Below are 15575 nucleotides of genomic sequence, written 5' to 3'. Positions count from 1 at the left end.
CCACAAAGGCCAATGACAAGAGCTACCTAAAATCAAATACAATGGAATAAGAAACCATCTATATATTTTAAAAATCATTATCGCAAACTTACCTTAGTAAGTAAATAAGTTTCATCACTAGCCGTGGCCAAAAAATCACCGATCTCTTTTATGGACAAAACCTTAGACTTTTTAGGCTCGTAACCAACCGAATTCCTCTTCAAAAAAAGCAATAAGTTTTGGAAATTTGTCAATATAAATATCTTCTTTAACACTTAACACTGCTCTCAGCATGGAATATTTCGACCAAATTGACGATGGTTTGAATGTTTGTGACTGTAATTTAAGAATATTTTAATTTAAAAGCCTCTTTTTAAATAGGTACCTAGGTACTTACTTTTTCGTGGAAATAATTTAGCAATACATCTTCATTTACAACGAATACGCCATTTTTTGTCTTTCCATTCATTAAAAACATCATATTCTTTCTGGTAAATGGCACGAGACTTCACAGGAAGTAAATCCAACACGATTTCTTTGGCCTTATTAGCAATATGTTCGGGATTTTGGAACATTTTAAAATTGTTGATGAATTTGTGTGATTTTGTGACAAATTTCGAATGACATGTCAAAATGCGATGAAATAAACAAACTCGTTACTAAGATATGAATTTATAAGCCAACTTTTTCAAACATTATAATTTCAAATATGGAAAATTTGCAAATATGCGTTCTAAAAAACTGTAAAAAGCGTATGACAAAAAATAGTGTATGTAACACGTACCTAAATTATGTTTTTTAGGACTCATCTACTATTTCGGACTCGGCTAACGCCTCGTCCGCAAACAGTAATGATTCGTCCTAAAAAACATCATTTTAGGTACTAGTTACATAAATAGCTATTTTGTGTTCATTTAATAGATTTGGATTTCCTGGAAGTATTATCGGAAGGTATGGAAAAAGTCCTTATGGTGAGAGGTGGTGGTCAAGAAGTAATCACAATATACTCATAATCCTGCATGTAATACTGTGAAAATGTGGGATTAACCATTAGCCTAGCGGGCTAAAATACAAAAGAAAAACCAAAAGCGACAACGGGGAGAGTATCTATAAAAAGTAAAACAAAGTTTTAGATAAGATGTTTACAGTATTTCAAAAAATAAATAAATAAATAAATATATATACATATACTAGGAAGTTAAAATAAAAAGGAATAGTGATTATAACCAAAGAAAAAAATTATTTATTCTTTCTAATGTTAGAAAATGTATTATTCCGAAGACTAATAGAGTTTCCGTTTAAATAAGGAACTTCATCGTCTTCATCGTGATTCTTTATCCTCATAGCTGTTTTAAATCAAAATGATTGTTCCATGAAGTGCTCATTTTTCTACAAAAAAAAACTATACCGGCCGATTTTAGTGATTCGAACGAATTTTCCCTGAATAAACTGAAAAAATCGATGCTTCAAAGTAATTTAATGTGATTGGCGTCTTTTTTAATAAAAATAAATAAAAGAAAATAATAATATTAACTAATAGCGAGGCGCAAGGAGAATAATAGCGATGTAATCAATACGGCGTGATTTGCAAAGAGTTTTATTACGAGTTATCACGATAACTAAAACTAAAACTGACACTTTACCATCAACTTAAAAAGATTTCCCTTTTCATTCCAAAGGATCGTTGCTTTTGTGGGAATATTTAAAAAGATATTGTTGGCCTTATTTTATCCCAACTTTTGCAATTTTTTGTTTACACGCTAGGAAAGAACTAGGTAAATACGAATGTTTATATAAACTTTCTCAAGCTATCTCTATTTACCTAATATGATACATGACCGACAATTGTAACGCCTTTTACAGTCAGTTTTAAATTAATATTGCAGTCGTTTTCAGAATAGTAAAGTGTCGGGAGTTAGTTGAGAATATTTTGATTGATTTATTTTAATAAATAATAATGGGACTCATTTTACAGGTTATATATACTATCTTAGACTGTTAGAATCTAGTCGAAAAAAAGTGCATTTCTCAATCCATCTAAGTCAAGGTGCATTTACATTTGATAAAAATCTGTTTGAATTAGAATAAACCTCCTTATTTCTTAGTTTATGTTAGTTAATATGTATCACTGTTATCTGAATTGAACTACATAATAGAGAAAATTGTTTGTTGAGTATTAAAAATCAATTTCCTAAACCACAATTTAGTTAGTTGACCTAAAATTATGAAATTAAATGTACTTGAACATTCCTTATTTCATTTCTTAATAATATTCATCTATACAGGGTATACAGTCTTCAGTAACTGCAAATATTTTCAGGGCTGGCAGATCTGGATAAAAGAAACATATTTTCTCTGTACAAATAAACCCAATATAACCGAGTTATTTTACTTTGAAAATTTCCAAAAAAAAATGATTTGTTGCTTAAATTTTGAGAACCACTGGATCTTTTCTGGACTTTCTTTCTTGTAAATTTAATCTATTACCTATGTTGCCATATTATCAAGAAATTATGTTTTTTAACTAAAAAAATTTCCAAAAAAAATCCGAATTTTCAATTTTTTTTTCATGAAAAAAAACTCATAATGGTGTTTCTGGTGTCGAAATATACTACCCCTAAAAATATTTGCATTTATTTAAGACTCACCCTGTATATACTTACTTGACTTTTAAAAGCAAGAACTCACAATTTGTCCTTTATAATTCACTTGTAAAATAACTTTTCGAAGGCTTGATTTTCATTAAATAATAATTTTTAAAGTAAATGCATGCTTAAAAGTGTAGAAACATTAAAGTAATTGTGTAAGATAAGGTATAAAACACACGTATTTTTCGCGTACTTAAATATAAATATAAACCAAACATAAGTAAGAAAATTTGAGCAATATTAACTTTATAATATTAAAACTGTTGTATATCTACTTGTCAAATTAAGAGTGATAGTTATCTTAAAAAAACATACTGAAAAACGTACAATCTTATAGTGCGACTACATTTTCTTCCGTAATATATTTAATTAGGAAACCTAACTTATATATTTACTTGGGCTAAATAATGAATGAAACAAATTATTACGCAGGGTGTTTCAAAAACCACTTGTCATTCCACCACTATTTAAAGAACCAGAATTTTTTAAAAACTTTATTGAAGGTTTAAAATACCGTATAATCGAAAAAAAAAACGGCGTCACGGTGACCTTTGAAGTTATCATCGATCGTCGTTTCAGTGGCCACAATGACGGCGTTTTTTTTTGTATTTAATAAATCAAAGAAAAGCTGGTTCCCTCTATATTTTTATAGCAAAGTTACTTAAACTTATAGTTGTTATGTAAATTTTTAATAGTTTATTATAAGAATATACTTATTTAAAATTAAATAATTTTCATATTAAAGAAATATATTTATTATATGTTATTTAAAATATACTTCACTCCTTCGGAGGAGTATAAACTCTAAATTAAGAGCTATTCCGACAAAATGTTTTTATTCCTGTTAAACATTTTAACATAGATATATTAGTGTTATGATATATGTATTTAAATTGATTTTATCTTGGAACACCCTGTATTCGCCAAATATGAACCTGAGGACACGCCCCTATAAAGATAAGAGAGTATAATAGGGGTTTGCATCCCTGCTTCAAGTCCGTTTCCAATAAATTTTCGCCAAATATAATTATTGGCTGTGGAACGAAAACAAACGTTAAAAAAACATCAAAAAAAATCCCCAACATTCAAAATGTATATAGTCCTCTTAAACACCTGTTGTTAATAAAACATTTTGGACAATCACTATATTTTTTTGTATTTTATTATCGAAAAAAGACTAGTTTTATTTAATTAAAATAAAAGAGCTTAAGTACTGTTACGTTGTGAATTAAAAAAGTTTATCAGAGTATTTAGAAACTATCCTGTTTATATAAAATTTTATTTTAAATGTCCTAATATTCTTAAGTAAAACTGAACTATATATGTAAGATATACAAAAAGATTTGGACGAGAATATTGCAAAGTGACTTGAAGGCAAACCGATGTAAACTATCTTACATAGCATGTAAACTAGTGCACTGTCATAGTGATCTAAAATTAGTGGTAAATTTGATTAATTTGTAATAAAATTGATGTACCGACTTTATATTCGCCACCAAAATCGAGATATACGTGGTTCGGTCGCGACATTTTCTCAAAATTGACGAGTAAAATATTTTGAAATCGGTTTTGGTGAAACAAATATAAAGTTGCTAGATAGTTTGGGATTACACCATTGTTACATCAACCAATTATGACTGTTGGTGCCTCTAACTTTAAATGGTGGCGTTGTGGTAGCGAAAAAAAGCGATGTTTACGAATTATTGCTCTCAAAAATAGGACCTTGGACAAGTCATGTCAAATGACATGTCCTCGGGATCGTAACGATTCTATGATTAGATGATGTGTTAGAGAATTAAACAAATACTTGGTTGTGGTGCCATACTCTAGTTATATACATAATATTTATAGTTATATACAACTGTCCTTGGTCCTAATACATTAGTTTTGTTAATTTTTAAAGTAGATACATTTATAGAGTTTTAATTGACGTCCATTTTTTAGTTTAAAATGGCAAATTTGTTCTTTATTCCTATTACCTATATACATTATTATTACTATTATTATTATTAACAATGTGTTCATTGGATAAAAACTAAAGAAATAAAACTTATAATAGTAAATTAACAATGTTTTAATTTCTTACTTTCCCCAATGTCACTAAAAATATATAAAGAAACAAATTTAAAACTTATAAACTATTTAAAAATAATATATTCCTTTATGATCATACATAAACTTTCTTAAACAAATTTAAAAGCATTATTTCTATAGGTTTCTATTTTGAAAAAAGAAACAGAAAACTGTAATTTCCAAGACAACCATTTGCATAATGTCATTTTCATTTTAGGTCATCTAATATAGTCGTATATAGGAGTACACAATTTGTGAGTCTGGCTAAAATTTTCGGATGGATTCACTCCATAAAAAAAAGACAAGTCCATTTATTTTCCCAGACATAATTAACATTTATTAAAATGAATCATTTTATTAATGGGAATAACCGGCTGGCACATCCCAAGTGGGAGGAAAGTCAGTGTGGCTGAACATTTATGAATCAAAAATTTGACAGATTTTTGAAATCCGTAACCCTTATTTTCCCACGCTTGAAATTTAACGTATCATTTGATACTATCATAAACTATAATCAAAAGCAAGTCTGGATGATTTACGAGATTGGCAAATGAGTCTTGAAAATTGCAAAAATTACAAAATTTTTGCTCTTATTTTGCCGGAACCCAACACATTTGAGAACTGCAAAAATAAGTGCAATGGTTTCGATAATTCTTATCCAATTTTCCACCTGCCAGACGTATTACCCTTTTTTTTTTCTTACACCATCTCTCACCAATAGAACTACATATTTTAATCGCTGGAATAAAAAGTGCAGTATATTTGTACTTTCTAACGCATTTTTCGTCTCAACCCATCGGTAAACCCCCATGAAATTTGTTTAGAATAACATCGAATAATTCTATCTGACTAGGAAAATAAGCACCGAAAATCTTCACTGCCTCCTGGACTAATATATTACAGTGACATCTATGAGAATTTAACTAAAATTCTCGAGAAAACTTTTTCTGAAATTCTGAACACCCTGTAATTATTTGACAACCAGCTGTTTTACAGTGATTCAAGGCCTTCAAGGTGTTCGATATATTTAAACAAAACATCCAAACCAAAAAGGTTTATTTGATAATTTTCTTGTGTCGCTAAGTAAAATTAATTAAATAAACTACCAAAATGTGTGCAAAAATGGCATTTCAGCACCAAGCTGGCACAGCTATGGAGTGTTTGAGTGTAAGTTCTCCCTGTTTTGGGTGTAACAAGTGAGTCATTTTTATATTTATGTGATAATTACTGCTTTTAGATACCAATTACATTGCATAAAGAAGTATGTGGGGACCAAATGCGTTGTGGCTTCAAAATTGGTGGAGGGATCGATCAAGATTATCATAAAAGTCCGCAGGGATACACTGACAATGTAAGTTAACATTACAAAGATTTTTTACCTCACAAACATACAAACTGAATCAAAAATTTATAGGGTATTTATGTCACCGAAGTTCATGAATCAAGTCCAGCATCAAGGGCTGGTTTAAGGGTCCACGATAAAATACTACAGTGCAACGGTATTGATTTTACAATGGTAACACATAAAAAAGCTGTTAGCTATATCAAGAAAAGTCCAACACTAAGTTTATTAGTGGCACGAAAAGGTGTGACATCAACATAAACATTTTTATCCAAATATCATATCTCTCTCATTCCATTCAACTATTAAGTATCTTTAGTTACCATCAAGATATGCTTCTTAAGAAATAATTACATATTGCTAGTTATCATGACAGTATATATTTAATTTTAATTCTCAGATAAAGGTAGTTAAACTGATGATTTATTATGCATATACGTAACGTATATGACTTCTTTTTATATATAAATGAAAGTATTCATTGAAAATGCCATATTATAATATTAAGTTTAGTATTTTATTATATTTAGATAATAACTGTTACTTAGTTTTTAAATCAGTAAAACAAATAAAATGTTATACTTAACCACATGAGTGTTAAGAATCAAAATATCTCTAGAATATTACACAAAAGCAAAAAAAAGCATTTTATTTGTTCTATTTGTTGTATAGTAGAAGCTTCATAATTGTGTTTGAAGGTCCTGCGTGTTAAAATATATGGTTGCAAATCGACAATGAGTTTCACTGTTCGTACCACAAGTTAATCAAAAACCTTGCCCTTGATGTGATATTTCAAAATAATCCAATGCTAAACTATTAAATTACTTAATGACAATAAACATACTAACGGAGATAGGTAGGTATATGGTAAAGTATAAACTTTGTCTATTATTAAAAAATCAAGAATATAAACTCTGGATCCTAAATTCAATCACCTATTTCAGTTAATAAAATTACTAAAGAAACTCGTTATGTTATCAACCAGCTTAATGAGAAGATTTGATAAAAAAATATATATACTCACTCAATCAACTTAGTACATGTTAAAACTTTTTAAACAAAAAAGAATTTAGTATAAACTCACCTGGACAACTTATTTTTATCACCCAGAAATGTGCAGAAATTGTTTTCAAAATGGCACCCTTATTCAATTCACATGAAAAAACTTGCAAATCTGCAATGAGCGCGATTTGTTTATATGAACCGATTTCTAACTAGAAAACTTATAAGTAAAACTTATAAATTTAAGGAAAATCGACAATTGCAATAATAAAACTCAGTAAAAACACTATTTCAAGGATTAAAAAACAGAACAAAATTTAAAACGGCCGTTTTCAAAAAACTAGGCGAAAAGTGCGCCCACTAACGTCATTGTGAGGAAAACTCTTTTTGTCTTAGATTTTTTTTTAATTACTAATTAGGATAAATCAGGGATAAATTAATATAATTGATTAAAATTCAAGTAATTTTTTGTTAGTGAATTATATACGTTATTTAAAATCATCACGTAATTTACTCAAATTTAAAGTTCTTTATATTAATAATTAAAAATGTAACTTTTAAATAAGTTCCATTTCAACAAAAAACATTAGGCAACTGTATATACTTTATTTTGATTTTTCTATTCAGAATCTAACCTAATTTTGTGTATTTATGTTTATAAGTTTTTATTTATTTAAATTATAATAAAATGTTTTGGCTGTTTTTCTCTAAATCCATATGCAAAATTAATCCCTTAATAAATATACAGAAAGCTTCGTCATCTACTATATACGCTCTGTCTTCAGGTAATCTTGTATTTAATAACAAAAATCAATAGCGAATTAAATAGTTAGATAGATACTTGCAGGACAAGGAAAATGTGGTGTTGCTGTAATAAGAATATCGGGATCAAATGCCGGAGATGCGTTAAAGAAAATGACCAATTTAAACAATCCTCCTATACCTCGCAATGCACTTCTGCGTAGTATCCGGCATCCAATTTCAAAAGAAGTACTAGATAGAGGTCTTATATTATGGTTTCCAGGTAAGGACTTTTGTTGATTTTAACTTTTGAATGCCAATATTCGTACAATTTCTAGGACCAAATAGTTTTACTGGTGAGGATAGTTGCGAATTTCATGTTCATGGAGGTATAGCAGTAGTTACTGGAGTTTTAGATGCCTTGGGAAGCTTAGCTAATTTTAAATTAGCTCAGCCAGGGGAATTCACAAAACGAGCTTTTATGAATGGAAAACTTGATTTAACTGAAGTTGAGGGATTGGCAGACTTATTACAAGCTGAAACTGAACAACAAAGAAAACAGGCAAGTCAAACTAGATGTTTATGTGTTTCACTTAGTACAGTGATTTTAATTTATAGATTTGCAAGACATTATTTTAAGTAATTTATTTTATTGGTCCATTTAAAGGCATTCTTACAATCAAATGGATCCCTGAGTAAGCTTTACCTAAAATGGAAGAAAGTGTTACTTCACTCGGTAGCTCATGTTGAAGCTTATATAGACTTTGACGAAACAGAGACTCTTGATCATGGGCTGATTGAGAGTGTCGTTGAAGATGTTAAACATATTACTAAGGAGCTAAAATCACACTTGGAGAATGGTTGTAAAGGAGAATTGTTGAGAAGAGGAGTAAAAACTGTTATTTTGGGCCAGCCAAATGTTGGCAAAAGCAGTTTATTAAATTTACTTTGTCAGAGACCTGTCTCAATAGTAACACCTGTCTCAGGAACAACCAGGGATGTTATAGAAGTAACTTTAAATATTAATGGATATCCTTTGGTACTGTTAGACACAGCTGGACTAAGAAATAATTCTCAAGACATCATAGAAATTGAAGGAATGGCCAGAGCTCTTGAAATGTATAAGAATGCAGATCTGATTATTTTAGTCACTGATTTAGAGAAGTATTTATCATACATAAATAAAACTAGGAGTAGTAATTTTGCAGAATATATAAGCCATTATGTGAATTCATTGGGCATAACTGATTTAATGCAAGAGAAATGTAATAATCAATCAGTTAGATCAACGTTTAATAAAAATTGTATTGTCGTTTTGAATAAAACTGACTTAGATAATGAAAATCTATGCAAAAGTATACAGGCTGACATTGTTAAGTTGTCATGTAAAAATGAGAATGGGATCTCTGACTTAGTTGATGTCTTATCTAAACAAATGGAGATATTGTAAGCTATTTTTATTTTAAACAATAATTTTTTTATTAATTTTTCAATCCATTTCAGATGTGGAAACCCTTGTGAAGAACACCCTAGCATGAACCAAATGAGACACAAAGAACAGTTAAGCAGTTGCCAATTTCACTTAGATCTGTTTTTAAAGGAAGCACTGAAAGGTGAATCTTCTGATTTAGTTATATTAGCTGAATACTTGAGAAGATCACTAAGACACCTGGGACAGCTCATTGGAACTGTAACGTCAGAAGATATACTCAATGTTATATTCAGAGATTTTTGTATAGGAAAATAAAATATATTTTACAAATAAATGTTTCTTTTATTAAAAAAAGGATATTTACTTCACCATAAGACACATTTGTGTTGAGGGTTCATTGGACTGTTAAGAGGACAGCTAAAAATACTAGAAAAATCTTCTGAGTTACTCAGGGCTCCAATCACTCTAAAAAGAATAATTTTTAACGCAGATATTTTAATTTTATAGTGATGTAGAATACCTGAACATGCCTGGTGAGTGAACAGATGTTTTTAAACGACTTTGTGTAATTTCAGTCCTCTGTTTACCACACCATACCTGAAATTTTTTAAAATAATAATAATTCTGTATTTTTGGCGCTAATCTGTGAATACCTGGGCAAAATTTAAAAAGAATAACTGTGGTCCTGTCATATTTAAACCTGGCAAAGACTCGTCAGCGTTAGGATTATCGCCCAACCATTTTTCATAAGCCTAAAGAACATTCTTAATTATTAATTACGCTTATTAGGATTCTATAATAATTACTTTATAAGCTTGTTTCAAACCTCCATTATCAGCAATATTTTCTCCTTGGGTTATGAATCCATCCACGGGTATTTTTAATCCAGGTAGTACATATTTTCCATACTGATCTAGGAGAACCACTGTTAATACTAATTGTAACATTATTTTAGGAGTACCTATCATGCATTTTGATTTTTCATAAAATTTTTCTATGGCAGAATTTTTCCACCATAACTGCAAGTTTCCTTTATGGTCAAATAGTCGCCCTTTATCATCAAATCCATGGGTAATTTCGTGACCTATAACCACCCCAATGCCACCATAATTGAGGGCTTTAGGAAAGTGCTTGTGATAAAATGGTGGCTGAAGAATTCCAGCAGGAAACACTAGAAAAGATATTTAATACTTGAAAATAAATTTAAATCAATATCAAACTTACATATTTGATTTTTGTTTCTGCTATAATATGCGTTTACTACTGCTGGTGGTGTGTTCCACATTGATTTATTAACATACAGACCAATTTTCTTCTGTTCATCCAGACTGGAATGTCGCAATATGCTAAGAACATTTTCAAAAAAGAAATTCTCCTCTATCTTCACATCCCTATATTTTAAATTAAGTTCTGTTGCATTCAACAAAAAATTGGGAAAGCCAATCTTTAAGTCCATGTTATTTATTTTTATTTGTGCAAAATCTTTTGTCTGGCGATCCAACCATTCTTTCTCCTGTAACATATCCAGGAACGCCTGAATAAGGTTTTCAGTGATCTTTGTGGTCTGAAAGTGTAGGAAATTTAATACATTCTCTTACTACTTATTAAAAAAATTATATCTACATCAGATTTACTGTTTTTATCGAAGTAATGTCTGATAAATAATGATCCCAGTGCCATTCCCATGTTTGTGTTAGTTTGCAATACGCAAAATTGCCATCTTGGAGGTTGTTTTTCTCTTCCAAATAATGCATGGTAAAATCTACAAACTTTCAGTTTAATTTTTATGAATATATGTAATGTGAAATAATAAAATAATACTTCTGTACGCTTTCCATAAATCGGTAATCCAAATTCTGCGTTCTATGTCTCACAAAGCGCCATAATAAATAATTTTGTATTACCCTAAAAGTGTTATTTTTTAGACATACTTTAAGAAAGATTTGAGTTATAATTGTTTTCATAAATTAATTTTTACTAAACAGAGTGTTTTATTTAAAAAAAATATATAAAACAAGGGCAAAAATTCGTAGTTAAGTTGCGTGGCGCGCTCAAGGATATCTCGTGTATGTTGAGTTGCCTATGATAAGTTTATAACATTTTATTTTTGAAAATTTGATGGCCAAGTTGGAAGTTAAAAACATTAATGGATCAGTTTATAAGTTTATATATTAATTAATAGTGCCAATTTATTAATAAAACGTGTGATACTGTTTTTAACTTACCTGGGATTGGTTTTATTTAAAAGATTTAGAAGTTGGTGTAAATATCGCGCACAATAACATGCAACTGGATAAGTCAAATCGATTTCTTTACCTAATACAGCGGTAAAATAGCTTTCCCAAGCAAAATTCGGAAAATGATTTGCTAGAGTCTCTACTGTAGTTCTTAAATAAACCTCCGTTATATTTCCTCTTTCTTCAGCCGAATATGTAATCTAAGAAATATATAATTCATGAAAAAATGCAAATTAGGCAAACAAATCCTTACAGAAGCTAATCTTGTCTCAAATTGAACCAAATCCTCAATGTCCTCCAGAGTTGTGCTGGTTTGAGAGCCCAACAAATTTGCAATCGATAAAATAAAAGATTTGTAAGCTTTAATAAACTTCACATTGCGTGAATCTAAAAAATAGTCCCTGTTTGGCAATCCCAACGTAGTTTGATCGATCTGAAAACATTAGGTTTTTTATTACGATAAAATAAACTATGTCAAGATGTCTTACGTGAATGATGTATTTGTTTGAATTCTTTATATCTGGCCCTATCCACTGGGATATCAAAATGTCGTTGTTTAGCAGCCTTAACCTGGATAACAGCCACATGAAATCAAAATCCGACTTTTTCCAGCTTGATGTGATCAATGGCCAGCCTCCTAAATCTTCTAGTAGCTTTCCTAAAGGTTTCTCTCCTCGTTTGTTAATTGTTCCTAAAGAAATACAATTTTATCTGGTCACCCCCCTGAGCTGAAAGAACGAAATACCTTCTTTCATACACGATCTGTAGAACTTTTTGGCTTTGTCAGTGGCATCGCTGGGATCATACACCTCATAGTTTTCATTCAAAAAGTCTTTCAAGTCATGGTAATCAGAAATATCATCGTCCTGGGGCTGCATGAAGCAAGAAGGATTATTTTGTGTTGTAAAATTTAGTTTAAAGTTACCTTTTCACTGTAATCACTTTCAAGGAGTTCTTTTAACACTATATAAAGGTTTTCCCTCACCATTTCAAAGGTGTCATATACTGCTTTGTCTGGGGGAACGTCGTAATAATTTTTCCAGTTTCCACAAGCATACTCGTAGAAATTCTCGCAAGGATTCACGTCTGTGTTCATGTATTTCCTCATAATCCTGCCTATAAAATAGTGGTGAGTCTTTTTAATGTTTCAGTTTCATTTAAATAGTTACTGCTGGTTCTCTACTTGCTTTGTTCCAATTTGATATCGTCTGGAGAGTTTTTCGTAATCCAGAAATTCCGTACATCTTTATCCAGTTCGGTAAATCGATGATTACTCTGAATTGTTTTGGCGTTCTTAGCGCTGTTCCTTTTATATCTTTTCCTGTAATTTTTTTCTCGGAAAATATCAACGTTTTTCCCTCTTGACCGAAACTTTGCCGAGCATTTTCTCAGCAGCCGATGTTTTCCTCGATATTTCAAGGGAAAAGTTTGCCAGTTTCGGGCAAAGTATCCTGGATACTCGTCAATGTAATCACTTTTTGTTTCTCTGTTGTTCGCAGTATCGAAAAAGGATTCCTTTTCGAAATGAAGTTTTAAGTAAAGTTTGTAACAACGTTTAAAAAGGTAGGGAAATCTTTCATTCTCTGATATCCCTCGTTTTTGTCTCGCTCTTGAGTCAAACGAAAGGGAAGTATTATTTTCAGGCAGTTGTTTTTCAAACTTTACAGCAGAATCTACAACAAAAATACTTATGAAATTTTAATATCTACAACAAAAGTGTTTTTATGTTCTTAATTTACTTACCTTCATTGTACATTATGTTGTATCTAGTTACAAAAATAATTATCATTACAATAGGTAATAGTATGATAGGAAGAAACGCCAATTTTTTCAAACAAGTTTGCCATTTTTTTTCATGTCCAACACACCACCTAAAAAGAACAAAATTACAACGTTGTTTATAGACAAGACATTAATGTAACAATTGCACTGCATATTATTATATAATTTTACAAGTTCAGGGCTGTAAATGTTGGTTATCCCCTCTTATCAGTGCTTTTGCAACTGCATAATATACAGAGTGTTCTATCCAAGCAAGATTGGCAAACGAAAAAAAAATTATTAAGAATTTCGTACATACCGAATCCTGCCACTGTCTTGTGAAGGGGTTAATCTACAAGAAACGAATTTTTTTCTGGTTTTTGGCTCCATATCGAGCGTATTCACACAACGCCATATAGCCAAATAAATGAATACGACCTTTAGACAAATTGATATAATTGGGTCATTTTGATTTAACTATATAGAGGATCTTTTATTATATGTGTAAATTTACACTGTGAGACAACTGATTAATTCACCTTAACGGTAATTTTGTTTGACTTAAATACCATTCAAATTCATCTGTAATATATCCAGCCTTTTCAAAATAAAAATATAAAAATAAGTAATAATCTCCTAAGCCTTATTCTAAGCACTGAGAAAGATATTTTTTTTTAAATGGAGGAAAACAAAGTAAGGTATCGGAGTAAAAAAGACAAAAAACTTCCAGGTATATTTAGCACTTAGCAGGGATGCTACACGCCCCGTTGTGCCGGGGTGTAAGAAGTCGTCCATCCATTTTGGCGGTCCCTGTATAATTTGTGGGCCATCTTAATTGATTGTCTCACGTTGTTTTTATGGAACCTGTGCTTTTATTTTAAACTAACAGATCATCCCGCTGAGTGGTTTTGCCGCGTAGGTTGTAATTTGAACTGCCGCTACTTTTTATGGCGGTACTCAGATCAATTCGTACCGCCACAGATGCTTTGATCGAAGATAGCTACCACTTATTCCGAAAAGAAAGCTGTTAAAAGCCCACCGAGTGTTCCTTTTATTGTTATTTTTGTTTTTTCTTTTTATTTCTACTTGACTTGAATCAGGGATCACTTTGATAAATTTCGTTTAAACAAAGAAAATATATTTATTTGAACATATAAACGTAGCAATATGTTTCTTAGGAATTAAGTTTTAGTGTAGTGTATGCATCTTGGTGTTCATGACGAAAAAAGTTGTCAAAATGCTGAAAATGTATTTTTATTACGTTATGAATGACTACAATATGTATGAAAAACCTTGCTAAACAATTTTTATCTTAATTGTCAACAGAAATATTTTTTTCCTAATAATGTGTGTGTCCTCTGCGGCTTCTACGCACTTCTGCACTAGGATTTGCAATAGACTGAATGAGGCTCCAAATAATCTCTTGAGGAAAGGCGTTCCACTCCTCCCGAAGATTTTCTCCCAAAGTTTGGAGATCTAGTGCTTGTGGACAACTTTGTAGTCTTCTCTTTAGTAGGTCCCAAAGGTGCTCAATAGAATTAAGATCAGGGCTATTAGCAGGCCAATTCATAATTGTGATATTGGACTCTTCAAGGTATTGAGTAACTACTCTTGCAGTATGAGGCCTGCCATTATCCTGTTGTTAGATGAATTCTAGACCACGCTGAGCAGCAAATGGAATAACATATGGTTTAAGAATTTCATCTCTGTTCAGCATTAATTGTGCTCATGAATCGTTTCCAAAATGAATCACTTCTCTGACTGCTGTGTCCAGATACCGTTGATTCGGTCTTCTGTATACTCTCCGCCCAGAATCATTATGACTTAGTCGAAAACGGAACTCGTGCGTAAAAAGGACGTACCTCCACTGATCCATGCCCCATTGAAGATGTTCTTGAGCAAATATCCATCGTGCCCTACGATGATTAGCAGTTAAATGCGGCACAACAGCTGCTCGTCTTGATCGAATGTTAACTTCATGCAGCCTATTTCTTACAGTTTGAGTTAAAATTTGTGTTCCTGTGGCAATCGTAGGAAGATTTTGTAGGTTTTTTGCGGTAAGTGTTCTTTCATGAAGAGCAGCTTTAACAAGATACCGATCTTCCCGCCTCGCTGTTCACCTTACTCATTGAGGATATGGTCTGCGGACAACAAAACCATATTCTCTGTGTCGATTCCATAGTCTGGAAATGACCGATTGTGTAACATGATAAAGCTGCGACACATATCGTTGCGACCGACCCTCCTGCAATAAAATTGTGACTCTGATGGCTTTTTCAATATTTAAACGCCTTCTAGCACCGTTTAGTGTTCCCAAAACATCAAAATTTGTCATATTTAACACCAATTTTGACGATCAA

The 15575-nt window shown here is 31.2% G+C and overlaps 4 protein-coding genes across 9 annotated transcripts in view; 3 read left to right on the top strand and 1 right to left on the bottom strand.

The window, feature by feature from the left end:
• LOC115876817 (solute carrier family 12 member 6) overlaps positions 1 to 2356 on the top strand; it is a 62639-nt gene extending 60283 nt beyond the window's left edge. For all 3 annotated transcript variants that reach the window (XM_030892786.1, XM_030892784.1, XM_030892785.1), the window contains one exon: positions 901 to 2356. In XM_030892786.1, the coding sequence (XP_030748646.1) occupies positions 901 to 992 (92 nt within the window). In that variant the 3' untranslated portion in view covers positions 993 to 2356. The remainder of the gene's footprint in view (positions 1 to 900) is intronic.
• Positions 2357 to 5680: 3324 nt separating this feature from the next.
• On the top strand, positions 5681 to 6774 carry LOC115876814 (uncharacterized protein C45G9.7). Its single transcript, XM_030892777.1, has 3 exons — positions 5681 to 5867; positions 5938 to 6051; positions 6115 to 6774. The coding sequence occupies exons 1-3, from the start codon at positions 5811 to 5813 to the stop codon at positions 6301 to 6303; spliced, it is 360 nt and encodes a 119-aa protein (XP_030748637.1). The 5' UTR covers positions 5681 to 5810; the 3' UTR covers positions 6304 to 6774.
• A 136-nt stretch (positions 6775 to 6910) lies between these two features.
• Positions 6911 to 9544, top strand: LOC115876813 (tRNA modification GTPase GTPBP3, mitochondrial). 2 transcript variants are annotated; one of them, XM_030892775.1, is made up of 5 exons: positions 6911 to 7829; positions 7892 to 8068; positions 8124 to 8347; positions 8453 to 9231; positions 9289 to 9544. In XM_030892775.1, exons 1-5 carry the CDS (start codon positions 7733 to 7735, stop codon positions 9530 to 9532), a joined length of 1521 nt encoding a protein of 506 aa, XP_030748635.1. In that variant the 5' UTR covers positions 6911 to 7732; the 3' UTR covers positions 9533 to 9544. The 2 variants fall into 2 exon arrangements, with proteins under 2 accessions (XP_030748635.1, XP_030748636.1); XM_030892776.1 differs by having other exon boundaries at positions 7882 to 8068.
• A 12-nt stretch (positions 9545 to 9556) lies between these two features.
• LOC115876812 (neprilysin-4-like) lies at positions 9557 to 13622 on the bottom strand. 3 transcript variants are annotated; one of them, XM_030892771.1, is made up of 16 exons: positions 13535 to 13622; positions 13198 to 13325; positions 12642 to 13127; positions 12380 to 12570; positions 12200 to 12326; positions 11943 to 12145; positions 11708 to 11887; positions 11443 to 11654; positions 11039 to 11122; positions 10841 to 10979; positions 10442 to 10781; positions 10179 to 10388; positions 10024 to 10130; positions 9871 to 9969; positions 9738 to 9814; positions 9557 to 9682 (listed from the first exon to the last, which is right to left on the bottom strand). In XM_030892771.1, exons 1-16 carry the CDS (start codon positions 13603 to 13605, stop codon positions 9583 to 9585), a joined length of 2754 nt encoding a protein of 917 aa, XP_030748631.1. In that variant the 5' UTR covers positions 13606 to 13622; the 3' UTR covers positions 9557 to 9582. The 3 variants fall into 3 exon arrangements, with proteins under 3 accessions (XP_030748631.1, XP_030748632.1, XP_030748633.1); XM_030892772.1 differs by lacking the exons at positions 13198 to 13325; positions 13535 to 13622 and having other exon boundaries at positions 12638 to 12838; XM_030892773.1 differs by lacking the exons at positions 13198 to 13325; positions 13535 to 13622 and having other exon boundaries at positions 12624 to 12707.
• Between the last annotated feature and the right edge of the window lie 1953 nt (positions 13623 to 15575).

This window comes from Sitophilus oryzae, unplaced genomic scaffold (assembly GCF_002938485.1).
Source record: "Sitophilus oryzae breed Bouriz unplaced genomic scaffold, Soryzae_2.0 scaffold_1440_pilon_pilon, whole genome shotgun sequence".
NCBI classification, from domain to species: Eukaryota; Metazoa; Arthropoda; class Insecta; order Coleoptera; family Curculionidae; genus Sitophilus; species Sitophilus oryzae.
Note: the sequence above shows the minus strand (reverse complement) of the source record. Positions and strands in the feature narration are given on the sequence as shown.

Coding starts and splice junctions, on each gene's coding strand:
- LOC115876812 (XM_030892771.1), bottom strand. CDS start 13,605: ATGGAGCCAAAAACCAGAAAAAAATTCGTTTCTTGTAGATTAACCCCT. Junction 12,571..12,641: donor CGATATCAAATTGGAACAAA/GCAAGTAGAGAA, acceptor ACTATTTTATAG/GCAGGATTATGAGGAAATAC. Junction 11,123..11,442: donor TTAAATAAAACCAATCCCAG/GTAAGTTAAAAA, acceptor TAACACTTTTAG/GGTAATACAAAATTATTTAT.
- LOC115876814 (XM_030892777.1), top strand. CDS start 5,811: ATGTGTGCAAAAATGGCATTTCAGCACCAAGCTGGCACAGCTATGGAG. Junction 5,868..5,937: donor CAGCTATGGAGTGTTTGAGT/GTAAGTTCTCCC, acceptor TACTGCTTTTAG/ATACCAATTACATTGCATAA. Junction 6,052..6,114: donor CGCAGGGATACACTGACAAT/GTAAGTTAACAT, acceptor AAAAATTTATAG/GGTATTTATGTCACCGAAGT.
- LOC115876813 (XM_030892775.1), top strand. CDS start 7,733: ATGTTTTGGCTGTTTTTCTCTAAATCCATATGCAAAATTAATCCCTTA. Junction 8,069..8,123: donor TCTTATATTATGGTTTCCAG/GTAAGGACTTTT, acceptor TACAATTTCTAG/GACCAAATAGTTTTACTGGT. Junction 8,348..8,452: donor CTGAACAACAAAGAAAACAG/GCAAGTCAAACT, acceptor GTCCATTTAAAG/GCATTCTTACAATCAAATGG.